The sequence below is a fragment of the Triturus cristatus genome, chromosome 4_2, assembly GCF_964204655.1.
Source record: "Triturus cristatus chromosome 4_2, aTriCri1.1, whole genome shotgun sequence".
Taxonomy (NCBI): domain Eukaryota; kingdom Metazoa; phylum Chordata; class Amphibia; order Caudata; family Salamandridae; genus Triturus; species Triturus cristatus.
The window spans coordinates 659,331,015-659,356,963 of NC_140586.1; the positions used below are offsets into that span (position 1 = coordinate 659,331,015).

The 25,949-nt window shown below is 47.1% G+C and overlaps 1 protein-coding gene across 13 annotated transcripts in view; it reads left to right on the forward strand.

Annotated features, from left to right (window-relative positions):
- Window positions 1–9,556, forward strand: part of DOCK7 (dedicator of cytokinesis 7) — an 888,535-nt gene extending 878,979 nt beyond the window's left edge. For all 13 annotated transcript variants that reach the window (XM_085602421.1, XM_085602422.1, XM_085602423.1 and 10 more), the window contains one exon: window positions 9,033–9,556. In XM_085602421.1, the coding sequence (XP_085458547.1) occupies window positions 9,033–9,075 (43 nt within the window). In that variant the 3' untranslated portion in view covers window positions 9,076–9,556. The remainder of the gene's footprint in view (window positions 1–9,032) is intronic.
- The last annotated feature ends 16,393 nt before the right edge of the window (window positions 9,557–25,949 follow it).

Below are 25,949 nucleotides of genomic sequence, written 5' to 3' on the forward strand. Positions count from 1 at the left end.
TATAGCGGCCGGCCCTGGTGGTTGTAGGCCCTTGTTTGTATTTTATTGTGTGCTAACGGTTTCGAATAAAAATTTTAAATAAAAAAAAAAAAGCCAAAAAAAAAATAGAGAGGCAACCATAGCAGTTGAGTATAAATAAGAAAGAAGTTCTGGAGTCTTCAGTATTGTATCTGTATTCTTCTTAAATATTGTGTGGTCTATTAGCAGCGGACCATTGAGGTGGGCAACATTATTCCTTGTTGATTTGCATGACTAATTGGGCTGTGCGGCCTCAAATCCCTTGGCTGCTTGTTGCGATTATAGTCTTGAAACTACCCAATTCACTTTAGCTAACCTCCAGTGGCGCACTGTCTCCCATTTAGAGGCTAGATATGTTTTTACCTCTTCAAGTGGCTAAGCATCACATCAGGCAGATGGGTGAATCAAAGCGTCCAATGCTGTAATGCCCTGCATTACTTTCCATCCCTCCTATCATGCCGTCTACATCACAACTGCTTCCAGAGTACCTATTATCCATTCTCCGCCAAGAACTTCTCTGGCGCTTGGAAAAGGGAGCCATCAAGAGGGTACCAACATCAGAGAATGGGACTTACTGCTACTCCAGCTGTTTTCTGGTGCCAAAGAAGGACGAAGGACCTCAACACCTGTTAGCTAAAGGTGGGATTCCCTCAAACCATCATGAACCACCCCCAGGCAACAACCAACCTGTTCACATTCCTCGGATTTACCATCAACATGCCAAAGTGTCACCTGATTTCATTACTGAGTCTCCCTTTCTTTGGAGGCGTCCTAGACTGTGCTTTTACAAGTCTTTCCTCAGATTCCTTCCAAGTGTGGGATGAAACTATAACCTATCTGGAGTGGTAGTTGCTGGACCACAGTTAGACTGGAGGCAGACTCCTCTCCTTACCTCCTCTCCCTACCCACTCTCCCTACCCACCCAGAACTAAAAGTTGTCACGGATGCATCGTTGTGGGGTTGTTGAGTCCATCTGAGAGAATTGGAGATCAGAGGACTCTGATCTCCAGCTGAAACCTGCCTCCACATCAACCTACTGGAGTTGCAAGCGATTCTCTTAGTACTAAAAGTGTTCCTCCCAACCATCAGAGGGGAACAGGTGCGGGTACTTACGTGCAAATATCCAAGCTTTTGCGCATTGGCATTCCCTAGGCAATTCTCCATTGAAGATGCTTTTCGGTTAGACTGGAGCTCAAGGTTCCTGTGTGCTTTCCTGCCTCTACCTCTCCTGCCCAAAGTTCTGAAAAAGATGAGGAACGACCAAGTCCATGTCATCTTAGTTGCTCTGATTTGGGAAGAACTACACACTAGCACGGTCTGATTCCTAAGATCTCCAAGTTTAATAGAACGGACGGATATCAGAAAGAAACTGACGTCTGTGCATGGAGGTGGTGGTTATATTGTGATCCCGACATCACTTCCCCGGCAGGACCTATCCGATCCGGTGCTACATGCCATCCCCTAACAGCATTTGAGACAGTTGCTGAGAAAATTCTCCAGATCCATTCTAGTTCTTGGGGGTATTCACAAGGTGAGGAATTTGCAGTTAGAATATCCACCAGAAAGAGTATTACCAAAGGTAAGTAACTTGTTCATTTGTCCTAAGATTGGGGGAGCAGTTAAACAAGAACCAAGAATTGAAGTGATCATTTCTTAAAGTAAATGCATTAAAAATGCTCAGGAATGACAAATCACAAATTGCTATAATTTAGTAGCAAGTTGTGATATCGGTGAACACTAACTACATTAAGTAAAATTCCTGAGAAAGGGCTTGGGCCCATCCTCCTATCAACTATTAGTGAACATCGACCCTGGTACCATAACCTGTAAACATCTTCATAAAAGACATATTTTTGGATAAATAATTCTCCCCACAGATTCCTCACCTTTTGAATCTGGAATTTTTCCTACAATAGTTCCCGGTCACTGGAAGTTGCCACCCTGGTACTCTGTGACAGCTTCATGCTGCCTCCAGAAGTGACAACATGAATCAGTATATAGGCGCGATCCGTGACTACTAAAGTCAGTTCCGGACTTAACAAATGTGTCCCACAAAATGAAACTGTGTGCTATGGATATGTCTTCCCCAGAGATGAAAGATTTTAAATTGTGCCGGGCCTCCCGTCGGGCTTCTGCTGGTAAGGTTTTCCCCCAGCACTGACTGATACCACTTGCATCTTGCCTGCCCATCGCCAGTAGAAGGCAGCACCTCAACACTTTTATCGCAGGCTGCACCATTTCCAGCCAGTTTGGTGCCAGCTATGGCTCCAGGGGTGCTGGTTTCAGATCAGATCCTGATCCGAATTTCTAATCAGGAATCAAGTTCATCTAGATCTTAGCCTGTATTGTGCTTAGAGATCACTAAGGTACTACCCATGGCTTGGGAGGACTTTCCTTCGGTACCTCTCCCTCAACACCACTATTACAAACAGCTGGACGCAATTTTCGGCTCTGTGTTGCCATTCAGCGTCTCAAACATGATCCACACAATGATAATGACAGTTCGCTCTCCCAGTTTGATACTAGGCTATAGCTTGGCCTTCCAAATGCTAGTCGTCTAGATACTTCACCTAAGATGGATACTCACCCTTGAAGCCCCCTTCCAAGGAGAGCACCTCTCTCACAGTGGTGGTTCGCAGGGCTGTGGCAGTCTTGGAGTTGCACTTGCCTACTGCAGAGATTAAAGCAAATTTGCTCAATGGAGTTTTACAAGCAAGTCTTTCCACTTCTTAAACTTTGCTGTCTTTTAATGAGCCTCTGACTAAAGCTTGCATTGTGACTGGGTCAAGCCTTTCTCAGCTCCTCCTGTGACCCTAGATGTCTTAGGCCAGTCTCCTTGATACAATGTCCATCTTCTTTGAACCTAGTCGCACAGCCATCTGCCAATAAGGTAAATCCAAAACCTTTCCTACTGCTCTACCAGACAGGGAATCAATAGGCATTAACGCTCTTGGAAATAAAATGTTTACGTCTGCCAGTTTGGCCAATGAATCCCTGAATGCTATGTCGCTTCTGGGATATTGCATGCCTGCTGGGATATGGTGAACGAGATTCTGTTCCCTTTCTACTAGAAAAGTTTCAAAATACCTTTACACAGTCTGTGCTTTATGGCAACAATGCAGCTATGTATATCTTATGATCTGGGTGGGAGGGGGGCGTGGGCAAGATGGCGGCCACATTGGACGCTCTCTGAGTGAGCTCCGCTCAGACCCAGAAATTATCCTGTCCCATCGTGGTTTACTATACTGACAAGATGCCTACGAAATTAAGTGCTTACAGCATCGTATCTTGGAATGTGTGGGCATTGGTTCGCTGTACAAGAGACATAGGGTGTTAGCTCAATTGCATAGGCACCGTGCACATATTACAATTTAACAAGAGACTCATCTTACTGACTGAAGCTGGCAAACCACAAAAAATAGGAGGGCAATTCTTTCATACATCCGATTCTGCTTTTGCGAGGGGGAGCTGCGATATGGCTCTGTGCTGGTGTTCCCTTTGCCGTTTCAGATACTAGGATTGATATACAGGGTACCTACATGCTGCTGAAAGGCGATTGTGCTGGGATGCATATATGCACCCAACACGGAACAGGATTTATTCCTCATCCATCAGTCGTGGTGGATTAGACATCATATCTGTGGGTGGTGGGTGGGGATGTTAATGCAGTTCTGGATACAGCCTTAGATTGCTCACACCCCCCTTGCCTGGTGCAACAGGCTAGGGTATTAAGACAATGGTTGGAGGCTTTCAGATGTATGGCGCAGCCGAAATTTAGGAATGAAGGAATACTCAATTTATTCTCATCCCCGTACACCCCACTCCTGCCTAGAACAATTAATCTGCTCTTTACATCTTCAATCTACCATTACACACGCCACTTATCTGGGAAAGATAATATCAGATCACAATCCACTGGAAATTACATTCTCGTGGGGCTGAGTGCCAGCCCCAGTTCCCACCTGGTGTTTGTAACCAACACTATTCGAGAATGCGGCGTTCAGAGAGAGACACTTGCCACCGCCATTGATACCTATTTCTCCAAAAATATGGGTACGGCCTCCTCGCCTCTAGTAGAGTGTGAGGCATTCAAAGTGGTGATCAGAGGAACATCTATTAGTACTATGGTAGGTGCTAATAGAGAAGACGTTCAGGAGCTCACACAACTAGAGAGCAGGTTGGGCCCGTTGGAGCAGGCAACTAGGAATCAATATGCCCTTTCGGTATCTTTATACACTGCTTGGCCTTCCAAATGCTAGTCGTCTAGATACTTCACCTAAGATGGATACTCACCCTTGAAGCCCCCTTCTAAGGAGAGCACCTCTCTCACAGTGGTGGTTCGCAGGGCTGTGGCAGTCTTGGAGTTGCAATTGCCTACTGCAGAGATTAAAGCAAATTTGCTCAATGGAGTTTTACAAGCAAGTCTTTCCACTTCTTAAACTTTGCTGTCTTTTAATGAGCCTCTGACTAAAGCTTGCATTGTGACTGGGTCAAGCCTTTCTCAGCTCCTCCTGTGACCCTAGATGTCTTAGGCCAGTCTCCTTGATACAATGTCCATCTTCTTTGAACCTAGTCGCACAGCCATCTGCCAATAAGGTAAATCCAAAACCTTTCCTACTGCTCTACCAGACAGGGAATCAATAGGCATTAACGCTCTTGGAAATAAAATGTTTACGTCTGCCAGTTTGGCCAATGAATCCCTGAATGCTATGTCGCTTCTGGGATATTGCATGCCTGCTGGGATATGGTGAACGAGATTCTGTTCCCTTTCTACTAGAAAAGTTTCAAAATACCTTTACACAGTCTGTGCTTTATGGCAACAATGCAGCTATGTATATCTTATTATCTGGGTGGGAGGGGGGCGTGGGCAAGATGGCGGCCACATTGGACGCTCTCTGAGTGAGCTCCGCTCAGACCCAGAAATTATCCTGTCCCATCGTGGTTTACTATACTGACAAGATGCCTACGAAATTAAGTGCTTACAGCATCGTATCTTGGAATGTGTGGGCATTGGTTCGCTGTACAAGAGACATAGGGTGTTAGCTCAATTGCATAGGCACCGTGCACATATTACAATTTAACAAGAGACTCATCTTACTGACTGAAGCTGGCAAACCACAAAAAATAGGAGGGCAATTCTTTCATACATCCGATTCTGCTTTTGCGAGGGGGAGCTGCGATATGGCTCTGTGCTGGTGTTCCCTTTGCCGTTTCAGATACTAGGATTGATATACAGGGTACCTACATGCTGCTGAAAGGCGATTGTGCTGGGATGCATATATGCACCCAACACGGAACAGGATTTATTCCTCATCCATCAGTCGTGGTGGATTAGACATCATATCTGTGGGTGGTGGGTGGGGATGTTAATGCAGTTCTGGATACAGCCTTAGATTGCTCACACCCCCCCTTGCCTGGTGCAACAGGCTAGGGTATTAAGACAATGGTTGGAGGCTTTCAGATGTATGGCGCAGCCGAAATTTAGGAATGAAGGAATACTCAATTTATTCTCATCCCCATACACCCCACTCCTGCCTAGAACAATTAATCTGCTCTTTACATCTTCAATCTACCATTACACACGCCACTTATCTGGGAAAGATAATATCAGATCACAATCCACTGGAAATTACATTCTCGTGGGGCTGAGTGCCAGCCCCAGTTCCCACCTGGTGTTTGTAACCAACACTATTCGAGAATGCGGCGTTCAGAGAGAGACACTTGCCACCGCCATTGATACCTATTTCTCCAAAAATATGGGTACGGCCTCCTCGCCTCTAGTAGAGTGTGAGGCATTCAAAGTGGTGATCAGAGGAACATCTATTAGTACTATGGTAGGTGCTAATAGAGAAGACGTTCAGGAGCTCACACAACTAGAGAGCAGGTTGGGCCCGTTGGAGCAGGCAGCCGTCAAGAATGCCGTAACCACAGATAGGCTGCAATGCAAGAGGCAAAAATTCCCCACGCTGAACTCCTTGAACGTCTCCGTGTCATTGATCACGATGCATACATACAGAGAGCACATCCAGACGCTGATAAATCTGGTGCACTTTTGGCTTGTTTGATCCGGCCAGACCCCTCACCCAAACCTATTCTATCAATTAACACAATGACTCAAGGACCAGTTGAGATGCAACTAGGAATCAATATGCCCTTTCGGTATCTTTATACACTGCTCAAATGTCCCCTGACCCGGTGGATGTAGTTTCTTGGTTCCACCAGGTGGCATTACCCAGGGTGCCTGTGGATAATCTGGAGGCCCTTAGCGCTCCCATCTCAGCAGATGAGATATGAGGGGCTATTAAAGAGCTCAACCGAAATAAAATATTCTGTGGGTGAAACTGTTGTATATAGCGCCCAGAACAGGGACTTCTACCAGGTCTTGCATGGGACTCCACAGGACTGCCCCCTTTCGCCGCTCCTGTTTGTGTTGGCCATTGAACCCATAGCATCAGGAGGCTGGGGAGTGGGGGATGCCTATAGGCTGTACTCTACATTCCATAGCCTTATGTGCTGACGACATGGTCCTGTATCTGAAGAACCTCCATATGACACTAGATGGGGTAGCCCAGTTACTAGCTACGATTGAAGGAGCTTTCCGGTCTCTAAGTAAACAAAGACAAATCATGTTTGTTCTCCTTTCCTACCACCTATATGGGGACTGCACTGCTGTTGAGGACTATACATATACAGATGGCGCCGCAAAAGTTTCGCTTCCTAGGCATCCAAATCTATTGTGAAGCACAGGAACTCTTGGAGGACAACCTCATTCATGCAATTGACTCACTAAGGTCCCACATAGGTTTTTGGATCACACTGTCCTTGTTAGTGGCCCTGGTAGAGATGGTTATGCTGCCACGCCTGCTGTTTCACTTCATGAACTTGTCGACACTGGTCCCGGCATGGGTGTTCCGATTGTTGAATACCATGCTGGTGGAGCTCGCCTTGGGTAGCCATCGCCATCGGGTAGGCCTAGCTAGGCTTCAACTACTGACGGAGCACAGGTGGCAGGGGTGCCCCCGACTTTAAAGCTTATTGCTTGGCCGGACAGCTACAGTGGCTGCCCTGGTGGTTGGCCGGGCATAATCTGATAGAAATAGTTTATATGGCAGACTAGATCGGCCAGGGTCAGCTCCATCGATTGGTGTGCACGGGTGCAGCAATGCCCCCCAACTGGTTCCATAATTGTGCGCATGGCCCTAGCATATTGGAGGATAGCAAGGAGATATACTGCTTCCACAGTGCAATATGCACGGAATATACCACTGTGCGGTCTCTTCACATTCTCAGGCACATTGACAGCATGAAGGCTGGGCACTTGGGAAAGGGTAATGACGGTGGGTTCCCTGTTTGAGGACAGCACGCTGATGTCCCATACCGATTCTGTACATGCACATGGATTGCCAGAAACACTGTTTCTAACACACACCAGTATTATCCGTTATGTTCGACCGCACTGGGAACCCAATGGGAGGGAGCCCGCAATGCATGAACTGCTTCAGGCATTACATAGTAAGGGAAACGGCAGGCACTTGGTACGTTGGCTCTGTTGTGGTCTCAGGGTACATCTCATGACACCAATCCTTTCCTTAAAAATCAAATGGAAGACAAACCTATCCTGGGAGTTATCAGACAGGGAATGGAACAATTTGTTGAAATATCCCAAGAAACTCTCAAGTAATTCAAGATTTAAATGTATCCAATTCTCCATATTACATAGAGCATACTTGACACCACATAGAATTAACAAAATGTTCCCCATGGCCTCTTCGGCATGCCTTCGTTGTCCTGCCTGAGAGGCTGACCTCATGCATATGTTATGAACATGTCCTTCCTTATCTGCCTATTAGGTGGGAATTTCGGCAGCTTTGACAAGCCTGACCGGTTTTGACCGATAGGACACACCAGAGCACTGTATCTTAGGATTACATCCTCAGTCGAGGAGCGAGCTCCAAAGTGATACTATGCTTTACTGATTTAGTCCTTCTACTGGCAAAGAGGCTAATAACCACACACTGTAAATCTCTGAAGGTTCCCAGGGTGGGTCAATGGTGAGAGGAGGTAGCATAATGGGGGCTAGCGGAAAGCCGGGCTTTATTATAAGAGAAGTATAAAGGTCTACAGAAGAAGTGGCTAAACGCTGCCTTGTGAATAAGGCGAAGCCCCTATCGTCGTAAAAAGTGACGTTCCTGTGGCGATAGGGACTTGTAAATATACCCTTGGATGCCTTAAGTGGGACTCTTGTTTCCTGTATGCGTCCTTTCCATCTGCCTTTTGATTCCGAGAGTTCTGACGAAGGTCACGAGGGACCAAGCACAACTCATCCTGGTAGCCCCAGATTGGACTCAGGGAGTGTGGTATTCCAGTCTGCTGGAACAGAGCATACGCCCTCTGCTTCGAGTGGTCCTTCAGGAGGATTTGCTCTTCCTGCAACTGAGCAGTAGTCTGCGTCCAAACCCCCACAATCTACGCCTACCCACATGGATAGTGAGCAGAACCTGCTGGATGGCTTTTGATCTGCCAGTAGATATGGTGAATGTGATTTTGGCTTCTTGCCCACCTTGTCCATCTATTTTGATGTTGGGTGCTAGGTTTGTGGTCTAGGAATGAAAATGGACAGGTCCACCTTCATTTAGCTAAGGTGTCTGAGGTTTTATTTGTTTTGTTGCTGGTCTACCGTGGCTTTGCTCTGGGCACTCCTAAAGGTTATTTGTCAGCTCTTTCCTCAGTATCAGTTCACTTATTGAAGCTGCAACAGGAAAATACCCATTGCAATGGTGATATTGTATCTTATAACTATATCCACATTCAATATTTTTTAAAGCTAGCCTTTATAAAGCAACGGGTCTGAATCATTTTGCTATGTAAGATGTAGAATGACTTAATGATTTAAAATAATTGTTACATTCTTTTTTTGGTAAATTATTCTACACACCATCTGGGTTTATGTATTTGAAAAGCTTTCTTATGAAAATGTATCTCCCTAACTGATATTTGTTTTTCTTTTATTTCAGGGATTCTTTTAGCAGAATGAGCCTTCGTAAAATTGATATATGAAAAATGCACTTTTAGATTGTTTTAAGAGTGCTTCTGTATTGTCAGTCATGGGGATCAAGTTAAGCATTGGACTTTGTTCCTGGACACAACAGACACATTTCATGCACCTTTCTTGAAGTGTTAAGTTGCCAAAGTAATCCTGAAAGGTCAAACTGTGGACTTTTAATTGTTGTTTGATAATCATGGTTCAGATCCATTTGATATGCTGTAAACTGCTTATTTTTTTAATACCTTTTTGACTCCACGGTACGGTAAATTTATTTTACTATTATTTATGTCATGCCCAATTTAAACAGTTATTTACTTTTAGTTAAAATGTTTATTTATATTAGGTACGCCTACAATTTGTGGCAATGTTTATTTTAAAGGTACTTTTAAAAATGTCTTCATTTATTGTCGGAGCTCAGTATAAAAGGTACTGACAAAGTTATAATGTGGGAGAAAATATTGTTTTTTCCAATAAACCGCACCACTGTCACCACTTCTTGTTGGTCTGGTTTATATGAGTTGAAACTCGCACGTAATGCATGCTGCCAAACAATATTTAATAAATTACGTATAACTTATCTACATGTACAGACTACATGATCAAAGATCAAAAGACAAGGAAAATTGTTTGCCACTATAGTTAAACGTTTAGGCATTATAGCAAGATTCCTGAACAAAATATGAAATATTAAGTTTTATTCAGTCAATTTTCTCCTAAAAATCTCGCTGTGTGTCGTGCCTAAATGTAACCTAACTTGCACACAATTTCTGATATCCCACTTCATAGTAGTTAAATCATATCGACATTTGTTTGGAACAGTTTACCCAACTAAGACCAAGTAATCATTCATCTTTCATGTAACATTTTACCTATCGTAGATAAAAAAAAAAAAAAAAATCATGTTTAGAAAATTGGTCCCGACATAAATCAGAGAAAAAAATATTTAATAATGCCAAATTAACATACCATACAGTGTAGAAACAGTGGGGCATGTTTATGTGCCCTTTGTGCCACTGGAGCATCACTTCTTGTGATGCTCTGGCGGCGCATACTACAAACTCATATCTATGAGGCTACGCAAAACAGCTTTGAATGGCCTTACTCTGCGCTAGGAAGGTATGCCATGGGCGTTGTGCTGGGTGTCCCCACACAACACCAATGGATTTTGACACTTCCACCGATTTACAAAATCATCAAACCTGGCGACAGGCCAAAACCTTTTGCCTCATCAGGGGAGGAGCAACGAGGAGAAATTACTTTTTCATTCTGCAGCATACATGGAAAGAGGAAAAAAATTCCCAGGATTTTTTATGTACAGGAAGGTGTCCCTCCTGCAACGCATGCACCCTTGCACCATGATGCAAGGGTGCCTGTGTTGGTGCTAGGCTTTCGAAAGGGTGCCAGTGCAGGGGTAAAGGACAGGAAGCACCGTTTTGGATAAATACGTTGCATTCCTGCCCTATCACGTTGACTTGCAGCACTGCCCTATGCCAAAACCCCATAAATGAGGTCCAGAGATTGGAATCACGTTTTTCTTATACATTTAAAAACAGATTTGTGAAACTGTAATGAATAATCACAGAAACAATTCTTTAAAAAATAAAGAATCTCACCAACGAAGGGACTGCAACTCCCCCACCTTGCATTCCTTCATGGCTAAATCCATTTCTGCACCCACATAGCACACAACCCTGCTACCCAGTAAGAAGTTACAGAATTCGTTCTTGCCATATACAGGACCGGGGGAGAGGATATAGCCTAAAGGCTAGGGCTGTCGACCTCGAATCTGGCGAACCGGATTAGAGTCTCTGCAACAACGTTCAGCATCCTGTGATTCTGGGCAAATCACTTAATCTCCCTATGCATAACAAAAATGAATGTATCTGTCTGTAACGCAAATGGTACTCATGTAAAGCACTCTGATACCTTCGGATCGAGTTTGCGCTATATAAAACTCTGGAGGAAAAAAAAGACTGGCACTAGTTATAGAAATCGCTGAATAAACCAGTGGCCCTCCACACCAACCCACCACAAATAATGTCTTAAATGTCAATGCAATTATTTTTGAAATCCAAAAGTGCTACTGGAAAAATCCATATAAAATAAATCACCGCATCAAAATCTGGTCCCTTGATTTCTGTGTTACAAGCAGCTCTGATCGTTGTATGAATCGGTGTTCTTCATAGCCAGTTGACCTCATGTACCGATTTCTACCATCTACTTGCTGTGTAAAGTAAGTATCTCTGTGAAGCTACACTCCATCAATAATAGTGTGAAAGTAAGTGGTAAATCCTGGTATCCTTTGAAGAGTACATAAGATCAAAATGCAGGGTTGCTCTTACAAATATCTTGCCCGGCAAGAGAATTCATGCATACTATGGTTTACTGCAAAACGTGTATATATATATATATATATATATATATATATATATATGTGTGTGTGTGTATATATATATATATATATATATCTTCGTAGCATGATGCTGTTGATGCACATGCTTTGCATACTCCAGCGATCTAGTGTTGGGATCAAAAACAATTCTCCAGTCACAAAATGCAGTGACTTCTCTTCATGTACATTGCAAATTGGCACCACCTCCATGGTGCGTGTTTTTTTTTTCTGCCATCAGGTTCAGACATGCACCAAGCATTGTCAGGGTTTAGTACGTTCCTCGTGCATCTGTCAGGTCCTGTTAGTGCCTTTTCATAACTCATTGCTAAAGGGAGATGTCCTATTGGGCAAAAATCAGAGGATCCTTGATACCCGATCATCATCAAAAAGCATTGGCGGCCTATCCCCTTCAGGAGGCAAACACTCTTTCATACATCATTCCTTCAGAAAATGTACCAAGTGAAGGAACAAACACAATTTCAATAAAGTCTTTGATGCCATGCTAAATATCCGTGCACCGACCACTACAAGGTCTGTAATCTTTGCCTGTCTTTTGATCACAGCGATGCCAACTGCCCTACATGCCTAATGTTTGGCTCAAAGAAACCCATTTTGTACTGAGAGGAACATTGGTGGGCATGCACCATGCGGTGGCAAGACCTGTCCGAGACCAGGACATCTTCGAGGGGAAATGGAGGGAGACCCCTTTGGTGCCCACATAGTAAAGAGGCTAGACCATCAGGGTTCACCCTCACCCCATAGCCACTCAGTAGATCCAAGTGTGACCTTCCACAGGAAGTGGTCACAACAGTGAAGCTCAGCCCAAGGATGAAGACCACTCTGAGATCTGTGAGCACAAGACTGCTCCCCATCCCGAGATAGAGCATTGCTCCCAAGGAAGTAGGGAATCAAGTCCCTAGCATGCCAGCTCACACATGGGCCACCACACTCCACCTGGTACAGTTGGCACTGGCAGAAGCCAGCAGAGGGTGCCAAGCCTTTCCCCAATGCTGTCCACACCCAATCTTCAAATCTGGCACCGGAGCCCTCATTGGTTCCGAAACCACACGGAGCAGCTGCCAGCCCTTCGAACCTAAAGCTTTCATTGGAGTCAAAGCGAGTCACAACAACCACACCTCATCAGCACCAAAAGGTCATATAGGCTCCAAAACCACATAGACATCCTTGATGTCGAAGCCTCAGTCTGTGCCGAAGCCTGGTCTGGCACCAAAACACCATCATCCCAAAGGACACAAAGAACCACATAAGTCTCCCACAACTCTTTCGCAGGAGGATGTTATACATCCATACACAAGGGTTTCAGCAAGAACTGGACGCAATGCAACAGTGCTCTTTATTGTCAGGGTACCCACCCAGGTGAGTTGTGCATTATACACATAATATAACATTGATCCAATCACAGGAAAAATTGCCACATGGGTTCCTCAACCATCTAACTCTATTCCTTGCAAGCGGAAAGTAGCGTTTGACTAGGAGACTGCTCCAAAGCTGTGCACACAAGAGACCTCTAAAAAGTCAAGGCTAGCCCACAAGACCTATTCCCCTATCACACACTCCCCTACCTCCGCCTCTCACACCAGCTACTTCACCCGTTTAGCAGACTTCTCGCAAGGGTCACCTTACTCAACCTTTCCACAGGCAGTGTGCCATTCAACCCATATGATCAGCCAATAGGGCAACCTACTGAGTATCTATAGGAAGACAATAAGTTGGACCCACATGGGGATCCCGATTCAGCAGAAAGCCACCTATCACAAGGTGCATTTGCATGTGGTGCAGGAGGAGGAGGAAGACTTCATCGTGGATACTCCAAATCGGAAAGCTCAGTCAAGTTCCTCACCATGTTAAAGGGGGATGTTAACATCTGCTTCAGAGAACTCTAAGGAGCCTGTTAAAGACCAGGGTTGTCATCTTGAGGGTTGGGAAAAAATGTGAACGCCACATACATTAGCCCAGAAGAAGACACCAAGTTGCACAACACACATTGTCTGTTACATATACTGGATTGTGATTTATGTGCAAATCAAGATATAGTTTTGTATGCAACAACATTGAATATAAATGATAACAAATAAAAAGAAAGGAGGACTGAATATTTTGCTGTAATTTACCTATCCGAGAACTATTGGAGATTTGATGCCATCATTTACAAAGACACTAGAGGGTAACTAGTGGAACTGAGAGCAGTATCTTCGGGCGAGGATCCTGTTTACCTGCTGTTGTATTTTTTGCGTTACAGTAGTTATGTTTGCAAATGAAAAGCGAAAAACCAATGAAATTTGCAAGATATGGTTAGCTATGCAATCCATTACACGCACAGTATTCATACAAACCAGAAATTATCAGTGTCCAACATACATTGGGGATGCATTCAAATAGGTGTACAGTATTTCCAAAATAATAAGTATTGCTGCATAATCTTAAATTCAGGTCCAACGTGTATCTAATATTATTTTTCAAACTACTTTGCGAACAATTTATTTTTAATGCTAGATTTAACTCTTCGGACAATAATATGCAGTTCTTTTCGTTTACAGTAGCTACTTTTTGAGCAGTTTGCAGAATTACAGTTTTCAAAAGGAAACCAAAAAAACATTGAAATTCGCAAGATAGGGTAAGCAATGCAATCCATTACACATATAGCCATAAACTCGCACACCAAATGCAATGATTAAGACCTCACAGTATTTCTACATACCAGAAGCTGTCATTGTTCAACACAGACTGGTGATGCATCAAAATAGATGTGCGGTAATTTAGGTGTATGATACTTCAAAATAATAAACATTGCTGACAATCTCATGTCCAACCTGTATCCACAACGATTTTTCAAACTACTTTGCTAACAATTTATTTTTAAAGCTAGATTTAACTCTTCAGACAATGCTATCCAATTCTTTTCATTTACAGTGTCTACTTCGTGAGTAGTTTGAAGCTGGTATCACAGTTGTCAATCTAAGATAAAATAATTGCTGGGCTTCTCAGCAGATAATCCCAACACCCTTAAGGTTGTGAAGAGTGTAACCATGTATCTAGTTCCTTATTTTTCTACAGTTCCATATTTATTTTTTATATCTGCATATGACACAAGTCCTTCATTTTGCTATCCTGGTATTAGACTATGAATGCCTTATTTGATTCACTTACTAAAGTAATTGATTTTCTGATAGATACTCTTTACTGCAGATTCCTCACATTTTGAATTGCCCCAGGCACCAGGCTGGAACCCGAACTTTTCCACTAATGCTCTTAAGCACCTACAGATGGTGCATCAGATTCAATGGTGTCACCTCTGGAAGGGTCTGCACAGAGCCATATATAGGTGCCACCCTTGCGTTCTGACTTACATAACTTTATTTCTTCACCCTTGGACACAGAACCAGAGCTCTGCTTTCAAGCATTCGTCAGTGTTTTACCAACTCCAGTCTGGTTTTCTTCACCGCAGTGTGCTAGAGAGAATGTCTCCCCTGAAGACCTCAGCATTCAAACTGTGCTATGACTGCAGGAAGTGGCCTTGGGTTACGCATCCACACAATGACTGCCCATAGTGTCCAGGGTCTTAGCATGACTCTGACAAATACTCCCTATTGCATCTAATGGACCTCAGAGAGCAGAAGGCAAAAATGAACATTGTTGATAACAACTGGGCAGATCACATGTCAAGCTTTGGCATTGCTCCTGTATAAGTCACAGGGCTGCTCCCATTTCAGGTTCTGTTTCAAGGTACCATTGTCATGTAAGTTGAAGGAGAAGTTTAAGGACAAGTCCCACCAAAAACAATTGAAGCCCAAGCTGGGCTTATTTTTTGTAGACCTGTCACTCCTGCTCCAGAGATAATTTGTGCAGCCAGCACTCTACATGGCTCCACCCACCTCCTCTGACAGGATTCCAGTGTCCTAGATACCTCCCCAGATATTGTTCTGCTTTCCCCGACTTCGCTGTAGTAATATAGAGGGTGGCAGAAGTACTTGACTTTACAGCTACGCCCAATTTTACCCTGCACTTAAGTGCTCACGGATACCCTTTTGCGCGCTTGGGTGGAGCCATGCTTTCGACCTACAGTAAAGAGACAAATCACTCATCACCATAGACCTGCATCAGGTGACCCTGAATTAGGTACACAGCAGCCTACCCTTGAGATCTGGGGATACCAGCCTCCACAAGTAAGGTGAATCTTAATGCCTCCCCGCCACCTGATCAAGAGTCAATACATATTGAAACTTTCGGAAAACGTATTTTCTTGCCTGTGAGCTTTGCTCTCAGATCTGTCAATGCCATCTGTCTTTTAGGCTGCTATTCACATGCCTTATGGAACTTGGTGGCCTAAATGTAGCCGAGTCCCTCACCCAGGCTAGCTAAGATGGATGTGATGAAGCGAAGTTTGCCAACTGCTGTGGCTTAGACAGGTTTATATTGAGCAAGTAGAACAAGTGTGGTACTTAAACGCTACACTTGGAAGTGTATGGGCTTCTTTAATGGACAAGTTCTCACCTTTTTGGTGAGAAAGTGGATTCAGACCTGGAACAGTTTAAGGAAAGAAGGGCTACAGCATGTTCCGTGGGCCTATCCACTCTACCAGGCAAGTTAACCAACAATATTGCTTCCTTTCTGGCTACAGCAGGGGTTTTCAGCATCGCATACAACACACCACCAGCCCAACAGGTCTCACAGCTTTTGATGGCTGAAGTCGTGGCTATAGAGAGGGTTCCAGTATTGGAAGCAGGAGCTGGGTGTTACTCTTGCAGCTTCCTGGTGCCGAAGATCGGTGGAGGTCTTCGTCCTTTGCTCCCCTCAATGTCTTGCTGCAATAGGACAAATTCAAGATGCTCATGCTAGCTCAGGTCCTTTCTGTCCTAGACCATGGAGACTTTATGGGTGAGTTGTATCTGCAGTACATTTATTTTCATATCCCCATCCTGCAGGCCCACAGACGTTACCTGTCGTTCACAGTAGGCTAGGAGCATTTTCGGTTCAAGGTGCTGCCTTTTGTCCTCACCAGTGCCTCTTGTGTATTCATGAAAGTGGTGGTTGCAGCACATCTTTGGAGTTTGTGGTACCAGTCTTCCTGTACCTTGACGACGGGCTCTCCCCAGGCAGTAGCGGACCAACTCAAGAAGACGGTGAACCTCATAACATCGTTGGGGTTTACTGTCAATGTGCCAAAGTCACACCTGACTCCTTTGCAGACACTATTTGATTGAAACCATTCTGGATAAGATAAGGTTCTATGCCTGTCCCCCTGAGTGGAGAGTCCACAACATTTGAACTATGATCCCAATTTTTCAGCCTCTGTTACGGATCTCAGTGCAGGTGAGTCTGAAGCTGCCCTCCAGCAACATGCTGATGAAAAATGCAGATGAAACATGCCAGATGGCATATGCACACTGCAGTGGGATCTAAAGTCCTGGTGGTCACAGCACCAAGGGAATCTGTTGAATATATCCACATTTCAGAGGAGACTGCAGTAAAGCACCAATTTTGGCTGCTGGACCACAATTGTATCAGTGGCAGATGGATGCATTGCTTCTGAGGGAGGTGGAGATCAGAGATCTATGGTCTCTGTCAGAAGCTCGACTCCACATCAGTTTATTGGAGTAGTGGGCGATTAGCTTGGTGTTGATGACCTTCCTGTCCACCAGGATAGGAAGGCTGGTGCAGATGCTCATGGACCACACCACCGCCTGTGCCAGAAGTCTTTTTGCCTCTTTAGGCGGCTGGACCGCTAGAGAATTTTTCTGGCGATGAACTACCTGGTGGGATCTCTAAATGCCAGGGCAGCTAAATTCGAGCCGCTAACACCTAGTGGGCCAAGAATGGCAGCTGTACCCTGATGTGGCGCAGGGTGTCCTCCATCAATGGTGGAGTACCCAGGCTCAATCGTTTTAACATTGCTGATAATGCGTTGTCAGCGTTTTTATAAGTTATCGTTCCCAAGAAGTCTCTCTTACACATATTCCACTTGGTGTAGAGCTCAGGACTCCTGTATACCTTACCACTGCTGCCCCCAAAGTTTGAGGAAAATCAGGAATGGCCAGACCCAGGATATCCTAGTGGCACTGATTGGGCAAGGAGTGTGTTGTACCTGGAACTACTGGATATGAGCATCTGTCCTCTGATCAGTCTCCCACTTTGTGAGGATCTTATGTCGTAGCAGCAGGGAAGGGTGTTGCACCCAGGCCTGCACAATTTACATCTCCATGCTTGGAGATTGAGCAGGTGAAGTTGACCATCGTCCTGCAGACATTGATGTAATCTTTGTCACATGGAGTCGCTCTATAAAATCTGTGTGCAACAGTTGTTGAGACAGATTTGACGTGTGGTGCATCACCCATCAAACTGACCCACTGCAGGCCAAGTTGTTGCACATTTTGCTGCTTGTTTTGTCCCTGGCCTAGTAAGGTCTTGCATTGGGTACTGTAAGAAACTATTTGTCAGGTCTTTTGGAGTTGCCTGATCATCCTTTATTGTTTAGACTGCCTATTGTTATGAGATTTTGAAAGGCTTGCAACATTTATTTCCACCAAAGCCATTGGGTGATACATGTATGCCCTTTGGGACATGGCCAGCGAGATCTCGCTAGCAGCCTCAGGCGGCCATAGGGCCTCTTTGGCTCAGACGATTTATGAGATGCATGATAATAAGTCATCCGCGCAGGCTTTGAAACCATAGACTGCATTGGCAGGGCAGTCGATACCAGTGTTGTGCTTCGTAGATCATCTGGATTTTCAGGCAATGTACTGTCATCACTAATGGATATGTCCTTTGATGGGTCTAGCCTTTTTGAAACGCCTTAGAGAGCAGAGCCACAGTGTAAGTGCATAATTATTTTTTGTTTACATTTGTTATATTGCTTTTCCATTTTTGTGGTGTGCATCAGGTCATACATTTACATCACAATTCAATTTTTAAACTCGGTAAGTGTCCTGAGAAGACTTACAACTCAGTCTGTTTCAATTAAAACTTTAAACTGTTTACAACATAACATTGATATAACAAGGAGAATAACACATTTATCCCCAGTCTCAGAGCTGAAACATTAAAAAATAGCACATCTTATTAGACATCATATTACACACTTCCATGCTGCCTATCTATTTACTTGCACGCCACACTTGGCTGTGTGTTATCCTGGATGTATGCCTCTGCCGAAGCCCCTATTCCTCAAACAAACCTCCCAGCTGATCATCGGGTAGGCCCACCCAAGGATTGTTGTTTGCGCTTCTTTCCCCCTATCTCTCAAGAGGAGACTGAGCGGTTGTTAAGTGGGACTAGATCTGGCTCCCCCCTTGAATCTTGTCCTCTTAAGATTTTAAAATTAGGGAGGGAGGCCATTGTACCTCCCTTGACTACCGTCATTAATACTGTTATTTCCTCTGGCCAGGTTCCCGCCATATGGAAAATGGCGGTGGTAAAACCCTTGCTTAAAAAGGCCTCTCTGGATCCAACAGAATTAAAAATCTTTCGGCCCATTTCTCTATTGCCTGTACCAGCTAAGATCCTGGAAAAACATCTCAACTGCCATCTTAGCTCCTACCTGAAGGAACATCAATTACTAGATGGGTCACAGCATGGGTTCAGAGTTGAACACAGCACGGAGACGGCCTTAACCGTTGTCTTTAATAACATCCGACAACAGGTTGACGCTGGTCATTCTACCCTACTGATCCTCCTGGATCTGACGGCAGCCTTTGACACCATCTCTCCTGGTAGACTGCTGGGAAGGCTTCGGGAAATCGGGATAGAGGATGCTGCATTTAATTTGCTCTCCTCGTTTCTTTTGAACCGATCACAAAGATTTAAGATGGGCCAATATCTTTCTGCCCCGATACAACTGTCTTGTGGAGTTCCTCAGGGATCCTCATTGAGTCCCACTCTTTTCAATATCTATGTAGCACCGCTCGCTGCTGTGGTAAGGTCTTTCGGCCTGGAAGTGCTTTCCTATGCCGATGACACTCAGATTTTGATTTCCATCACCGAGAGTGTCTCTGCCTCAGCACTCAATTTTAAAAACTGCATGCGAGCGGTGGCTGTGTGGATGGTTGAGAAATATTCGAGACTCAATGGGGATAAAACGGAGGTCCTTATTTTCGGTGGCAAGATTGATATTTGGTCAGAGGCCTGGTGGCCTGATTCGCTCAGTTCTTGCCCCAGCCCCTGTGCCACTGCCAAGAATTTAGGCATCATTATGGACTCCACGCTCTCCCTGGGTTCTCAAATAAATAGTACAGTCGCCACCTGCTTTGGGATGATACGGACACTCAGGAAGATTTTCTGTTTTCTGTCCCTTCCCGCGCGCAAACAGGTGGTGCTGGCCCTTGTGGTGTCCAGGTTGGACTACTGCAATGCTCTTTACTTGGGGATTAATAAAGGACTCCTTCATCGACTCTAACTAGAGCAGAATGCTGCCGCCAGGCTGATGATGGATCACCCTAAATTCCATTCAGTATCTGCCACTATTAGAAGCTTGCATTGTCTCCCGTTGGGGAGGAGAATTGTGTTTAAAGCCTTATGTCAAGTCCACAAGGCTGTTTACAAAAAGGGGTCAGAAGACATCAATAAAATGTTCCAAAGATACTGTCCTGGCAGGGGCCTCAGATCTGCAAATAAGAACCAGGTTATTGTTCCTAGGGCCAGAAGAGCCAGATGGGGGGAGGGCTTTCTCTCTGATAGGGGCCAACTTGTGGAATTCTCTCCCTTCCACTGTCTCTTCCTCGGTGTCCCATCTGGTCTTTCGGAATTCCTTGAAAACCTGGCTTTTTACCTGTCCGATCGCTGTGTCCAATGTGAATCTTTAAGTGCTTATGCCGTCTGATATCTCCTACCATGATCCTGTTCCGCAGCGCCTTGACGCCACTGGGCTAAGTTCGCGCTCTATAAAATTTATATTCATTCATTCATTCAATGGTGCCTGTCATTCACTGTGTTGTTTGGCCTGGGCAAGTGTCAGCACGGTGGGGGGGAATGGGGTGGGGCGGTTGCTCCCGCCACTTGGCGGTTGACGCTGTGCCTGTGACAAATGCACTAACTCACCTCTCGCACTTCTTCTAGCCTGGTAAATACTGGCCCGCTACTCACTTATGTGCGCTATCTGATTCCTCAGGATGATTGTGCCAGATTGTGCGAAAGTCTGTCAGGATCGTATCCCACTCAATCGCCAGCGGTCGCTTCCCAACACCTATCGGGTCTCTCCGCCTGCTCCCAGCAGAGTAACAACTGGTACCATGATTTAGCCACTGGGGGCTCAGGAGATTTCTATCGCCATGTGTCTACTATAAGCCCTAAGTCTATGTAGCAGGATGTCACTTCATATTTACTAGAACTCTGGTCTAATCCCAAGATGCACACCTCCCACGACCAGTTGAGCATGCGTTCTGTGCATTGTGCCAGGCTTCTGGTAACCGCTCCCCAATATGACTGTATAGATGTGCAGGACCATAGCATATGTAGTAAATCCCCTCCTATCTCACCACATCTTGGGCAGCTGGCGTCCCTGCAATCAAAGTATTTATTCATTTTGGCTGGTGTCAGGTAGGCCCTATGTGCTATAGTACGGAACGAGCCGGAATCTGGCATTGCGGGGGACACGGGTAGGACTCTTAAGGATATCTTCACATTCATGTTAAGTGCTGCGACGCCGCAGTGGGTGCGGAGGGAGCACAGCCGTGGCGCAGTGTGCACCCTCAGCGATTCCACAAACCATCTGACAAGGTGGCGACCCATACCCAGTTCATGCAGATATTGTACATTCAGATGCGTGGCCGGCTCCTGTGCAATGTTACCCCATGCCGCCTGCAACGTGTGAACCACCGCTGCGTGTAACAAGAACTGACCCCGGGGTAGGCCCAAGACTTCAACAAGCGCATCAAATGGCAGGAGCCGCCCGTCGCTGTACAAGTCCCCTAATGTCAGAATGCCTACCTCCTCCCACTGGGGCAGCTCCGTGCTTGTGATAGCTCTGTGTCTCCTGGGTATGCCCAGAATGGGGGGGATGGCACAAACAGGGTCACTCTGCATGTGACTCGCAGGCTACGGCGGTAGCAGTAGTGGGCCACTTCCACCAGTAACATGGGGGTGGCCTGCCCTTTCTGTTGGGATGGAATAACGGCACCATCTGGGGGTGGGTGAGTCCCGGGACCCGAGTCGCTGAGTCCTCTAGGTAGCGTGCGTTCAGCCTTCTCGCCGGCCACTGAAGCTGCGCTGCAAGATAGTATTGCTCCATATTGGGTAGTGAGAGGCCTCCGTTGATCGCCGAAGGGTACATCTTGGACAGAGACACCCTGCTGCGCCATCCACTCCAGATGAACCTCTGCATATCCAGTTCCAGGCCTTTGAACAGTGTTGGTTTAAGGTGCAGTGGCAAGTTTACAAAGTGGTAAAAGAGACGTGGGAGTACCACCATCTTCAGCAATGCAATCCGCCCTATGACCATCCTCGGCATGGTGCCCCAGAATGCCATCTGCACCCCCACCGCAGTGATGGCTCGTACTAGGTTACCCTCAAGCAAGTCCGCAGGATCTCTGTAGATATTTATCCTGAGGTATCAGAATGTCGATAACTGCCAGTGTACTGGCATGCCATTAAGGGACAGGTGTGGGTCTCGCAGGATCTCTGTAGATATTTATCCTGAGGTATCGGAATGTCGATAACTGCCAGTGTACTGGCTTGCCATTAAGGGACAGGTGTGGGTCTAAAGCGGACTCAGAGAAGGGGTACAGGCACAATTCGTCCCAGTTTACACGAAGCCCTGACACAGTAGAAAACTCAAGCAGTATTCTTTCTATCGTCGCATAGGATGACCTAACGTCTCTGAGGTATAGAAGCAGGGCATCTGCGTACCATACCATCGCCCAAGGGGATTCCCCACTTGTCCTGTGTTTTACGTAATGACTCGGCCAGCGGCTCCATAGCTAGTGCAAACAAAAGCGGTGAGAGCAGGCAGCCCTGTTGTGTGCCTCAATAAATTGGGAGCTGGTCCGATAGATACAGGCCAGTCTTAATCCTTGCCACCGGCTGAGTGTAGAGCAGTTAGATGAGGCCCAGAAACTCTTCCCCCAGGTCATATTTACACAGTGCAGCAAATAAGAAACCCCACTCCAGGGTGTCAAACGCTTTTTCCAAATCTTATACTAGGCACCCCGAATGTTCCCAGGCTTCCCTGGAGTAGTGAGCCACTCCAAAGTGTCTGGCAGTATCCATGTCTCTTGCGCATTACGATACATGGAAAGAAGTTGCGGCGCCAGGGCTTGTTGATAGGCTTTGTAGTATTCAGCCAGGAACCCATCGGTCCCCGGTGCTTTACCAGTGGCTAGCGAACGTATCACTTCATGTACTTCATGCAATGTGATTGGCTCATTCAGCTCTTCCTGCTGTTTGGCAGTGATTTGCGGCAGGGCTAGTGGGGAAAGGAAGGAATCTAATTCTTATGCGCGGTACGTGGGCCTGTATACTCTCTGATAGAGACTACTAGCCGCAGATTCCTTAACGTAGAATTATCCCCAGGCGTGAGACTGGAGCCGGAAATATTTTTGCCACAGCATCTCTGCGCGCCGGAGGCGGCACCACGTGACTCCACCCTGACGTCGTCCGCGGACGTGATTGTCAGCGAGGTCACATAAGTCCCACCCCGGCATGCTGACGTCAGATTCCTTCTTTTCCGCATGCAATGCGGATTCGGAGTGAGTTCCCTTGACCTGTTTTCAGGCCTTCTTTTAACGCCTTTGCGTTGGGAACAGTGTGCAATGCCTTCGGGTTTCAAGTCGTGTACTTCGTGTACGCGTCAGATGTCGGTGACGGACCCTCACCCTATTTGTATGTGGTGTTTGGGTGAGCACCATGTTTCTACAGACTGCGACACTTGTCAGCATCTTAAGCCGAAGTCCCGGCAGGAGCACCTGATGAAATTGCTTTTGGCCCGCTTGTCCAGATCGGTCTCGTCACAGCGTCCGTCCCCTACCTCAGAAGCCATAAGCCGCCGATTCCGACTGCGGCATCGTCCTTCACAGAGGCCCCATTGGCGTCGCTCGCCTGCCGGTAAGTCCTGCAGCTTGTCACCGAGGCCCTGTCCTCATTCTCCAGAAGGCGCGGGTTCCTCTCGGGACGTGCACCCTCAGCTGTCGCCACCCTATCTGCTGTTTCCTGGCGTTGGGGCGATGAGGGCCCAAATAAAGGCCTACACTGCGGCTCTGCAGGCTTCTTTGGGCCCCCCTCCTCTCCCTGTGATGTCCGTGGCTCCCTCGCCATGCGCGGGGCCTTCTGCGGACTCGCCGGCAGCATCACCCCCGGCGACGACGAATTCGGCTTCAGGTTTCGGAGGTGTGGTGTCGTCGGGGTGCGGCCCTACAGGGTTCCCGTCTTCGACCCACGGTGTCCCTGCCTCGCCGCACAACCACGCGGGGTTCCCTGTGGTGTTGCAGGAGGTCGCCGGGACTCACGGTTCATCCCTAGTCCTTCTTGGTCCTCTGAGCAGGCAACTGTCTTACCGGAGGCCGAGCCGACGCCTTTCCAGAACCAACAGCTTTCCACCCCGGCCCTGGTGACGCCGAGGGTGGAGGCCGGAGGCCGGGACCTGGGGCGCCTCCCCAAGTCCCTCTCGGTCCTCTGCGCAGGCGGCTGCCTCGTCAGAGGTCGAGCCGGCGCCTTTTCAGTGCCGTTCATTGGCCACTTCGGCTCCAACCCCGTCCCTTTCTCCTCGGAGGCGCGTAGCGGTGGAGGTCGACTCGGCACCCCTGGTGGACACTTCGGCACCGATCGGGTCACACTGGTGCCCATGGCGGACTCCACGGCGCCGTCCAGACGTCGAATCATCGACTCTTCTCCGGATGTCCCTTCCTCTCCGGAGGTTTATCATCTCCTTGTCTCCTCTTCACCGGAGACTGGATGCCGCATCGTTGCCTTTTCCCCGGCTTCCAGGGCGGGTTCTATGCCATCTCCGCAGCCACAACCCCCGGACCCGCTCTCCCACACCTCGCTGTTGATTGCCCCGCAGGCTTCTTCACCTTCTCCGGAGACCCCTCAGGCCCCTCACTCGTCCATGGGTCTTCCATCCTACAGGGGCTGGCCATTTCTTCCTCCAGCGGGGCTTGAGGACGGGCGTCTTAGCTTGCAGCCTTCACCCACGGAAGAGTTGCTCTCTCTCCCACGATGCCCTACGGAGGCGAGTGTAGCCTTTGTCCGGGCAATTTCCACTGCCACTGGCATTTTGCAACTGGGCGACCGGTCGCTCCACTCCCTACGGACCATTTGTTGGAGGTTCTCCACCAGGGATCTGGTGGAGGGGAGCGGCTTCTTCCATTTGAAGCTTCGCTCCACAACTCTCTTCTGGGGGCTTCCTGCTACGGGGGATCCGGTGCCTCAGCCGCTCCTCCACCGCCACTGTCCTGCCCCGCACGACCCAGTCTGCCTTTCCTCCCACCAGTCTGCCTTTCCTCCCACCCATCTGCCCAGGGCCCTGTCCTGCAGACTGCTTTTCCATCCTTGCCTTCAGTGTTGCTCCCTCCGTCACGGGATGCCCGGTGGCTGAACTCCTGGGGGTATCAAATTTTTGCTTCTACTAGTGCTGCTCTGCGAGCGCTCAACACTCTTTGTGTGTTAGCCAGGGCTACCTCCGTCCTATGGGATTCTGCGGAGTCACTTCTGTCTCGTGCCTCCCATGAGGGTGTCTGCGCTGATCTGCGGCACCATGTCCTGGATGGTCGGGAGTTAGCTGCGTTTATTCTCTGTTCGGCCTTGGATGTTTCAGATTCTCTCTCCCGCGCTATGGCGAGTTCTGTGGCCCTCCGCCGCCATGCTTGGCTGCGGGATAGCGTCTTTCCGGAGAATATTCAGGAGCGTCTTGTTGACCTGCCTTTTGATAGGGTTTTTTTTATTTCACACCCACGCGGACTCCGCCATTCAACGGAGGCGGGGCTCCGTCCTCCTCCATAGCCTCCGCTTGTCAGTCCTTAGGTGCTTTATTTTTATTTATTTTTTTTAAACATGTTTTTATTGCAGCATTATAAACAAAACATCCATTAGGGCAACCGGTACCCGCTTATAATCTCAAATCACACCCATCGTTATAACAATGCACACAGCCATTCAGCCCACATCCCGGGGGCCGGGCGGCGTGTTAAGACAGTGATTCATATTATCATGACGATCACCTCATAGCGAAGCCTGGTCCATGTCCTATTATAGTATCTGCATTTATTCCCATGAGACTCCCTCCCCAAAACCAAATACCGCCAGCCAGAAGCAACCCCACGAAGTGGTTGACACTAGTATTGTCCGTGTCCACAGCCTCCGTCCCCATCGGCGCCCACCCCTGTTAGCAGTGCCTAAGGCCTATCACTCATCACCTTCTAGGTGCCCAAGGAGAGCTTCCCGTGCACCCCGTTCCCCGGTGGTCAGCAATCAGGGATCCTTCCTGCCGGCACTCGTCTGAACACTACAACAATACCCCAGTAACTCCACCCCACCCCCCAACTGCTGCTG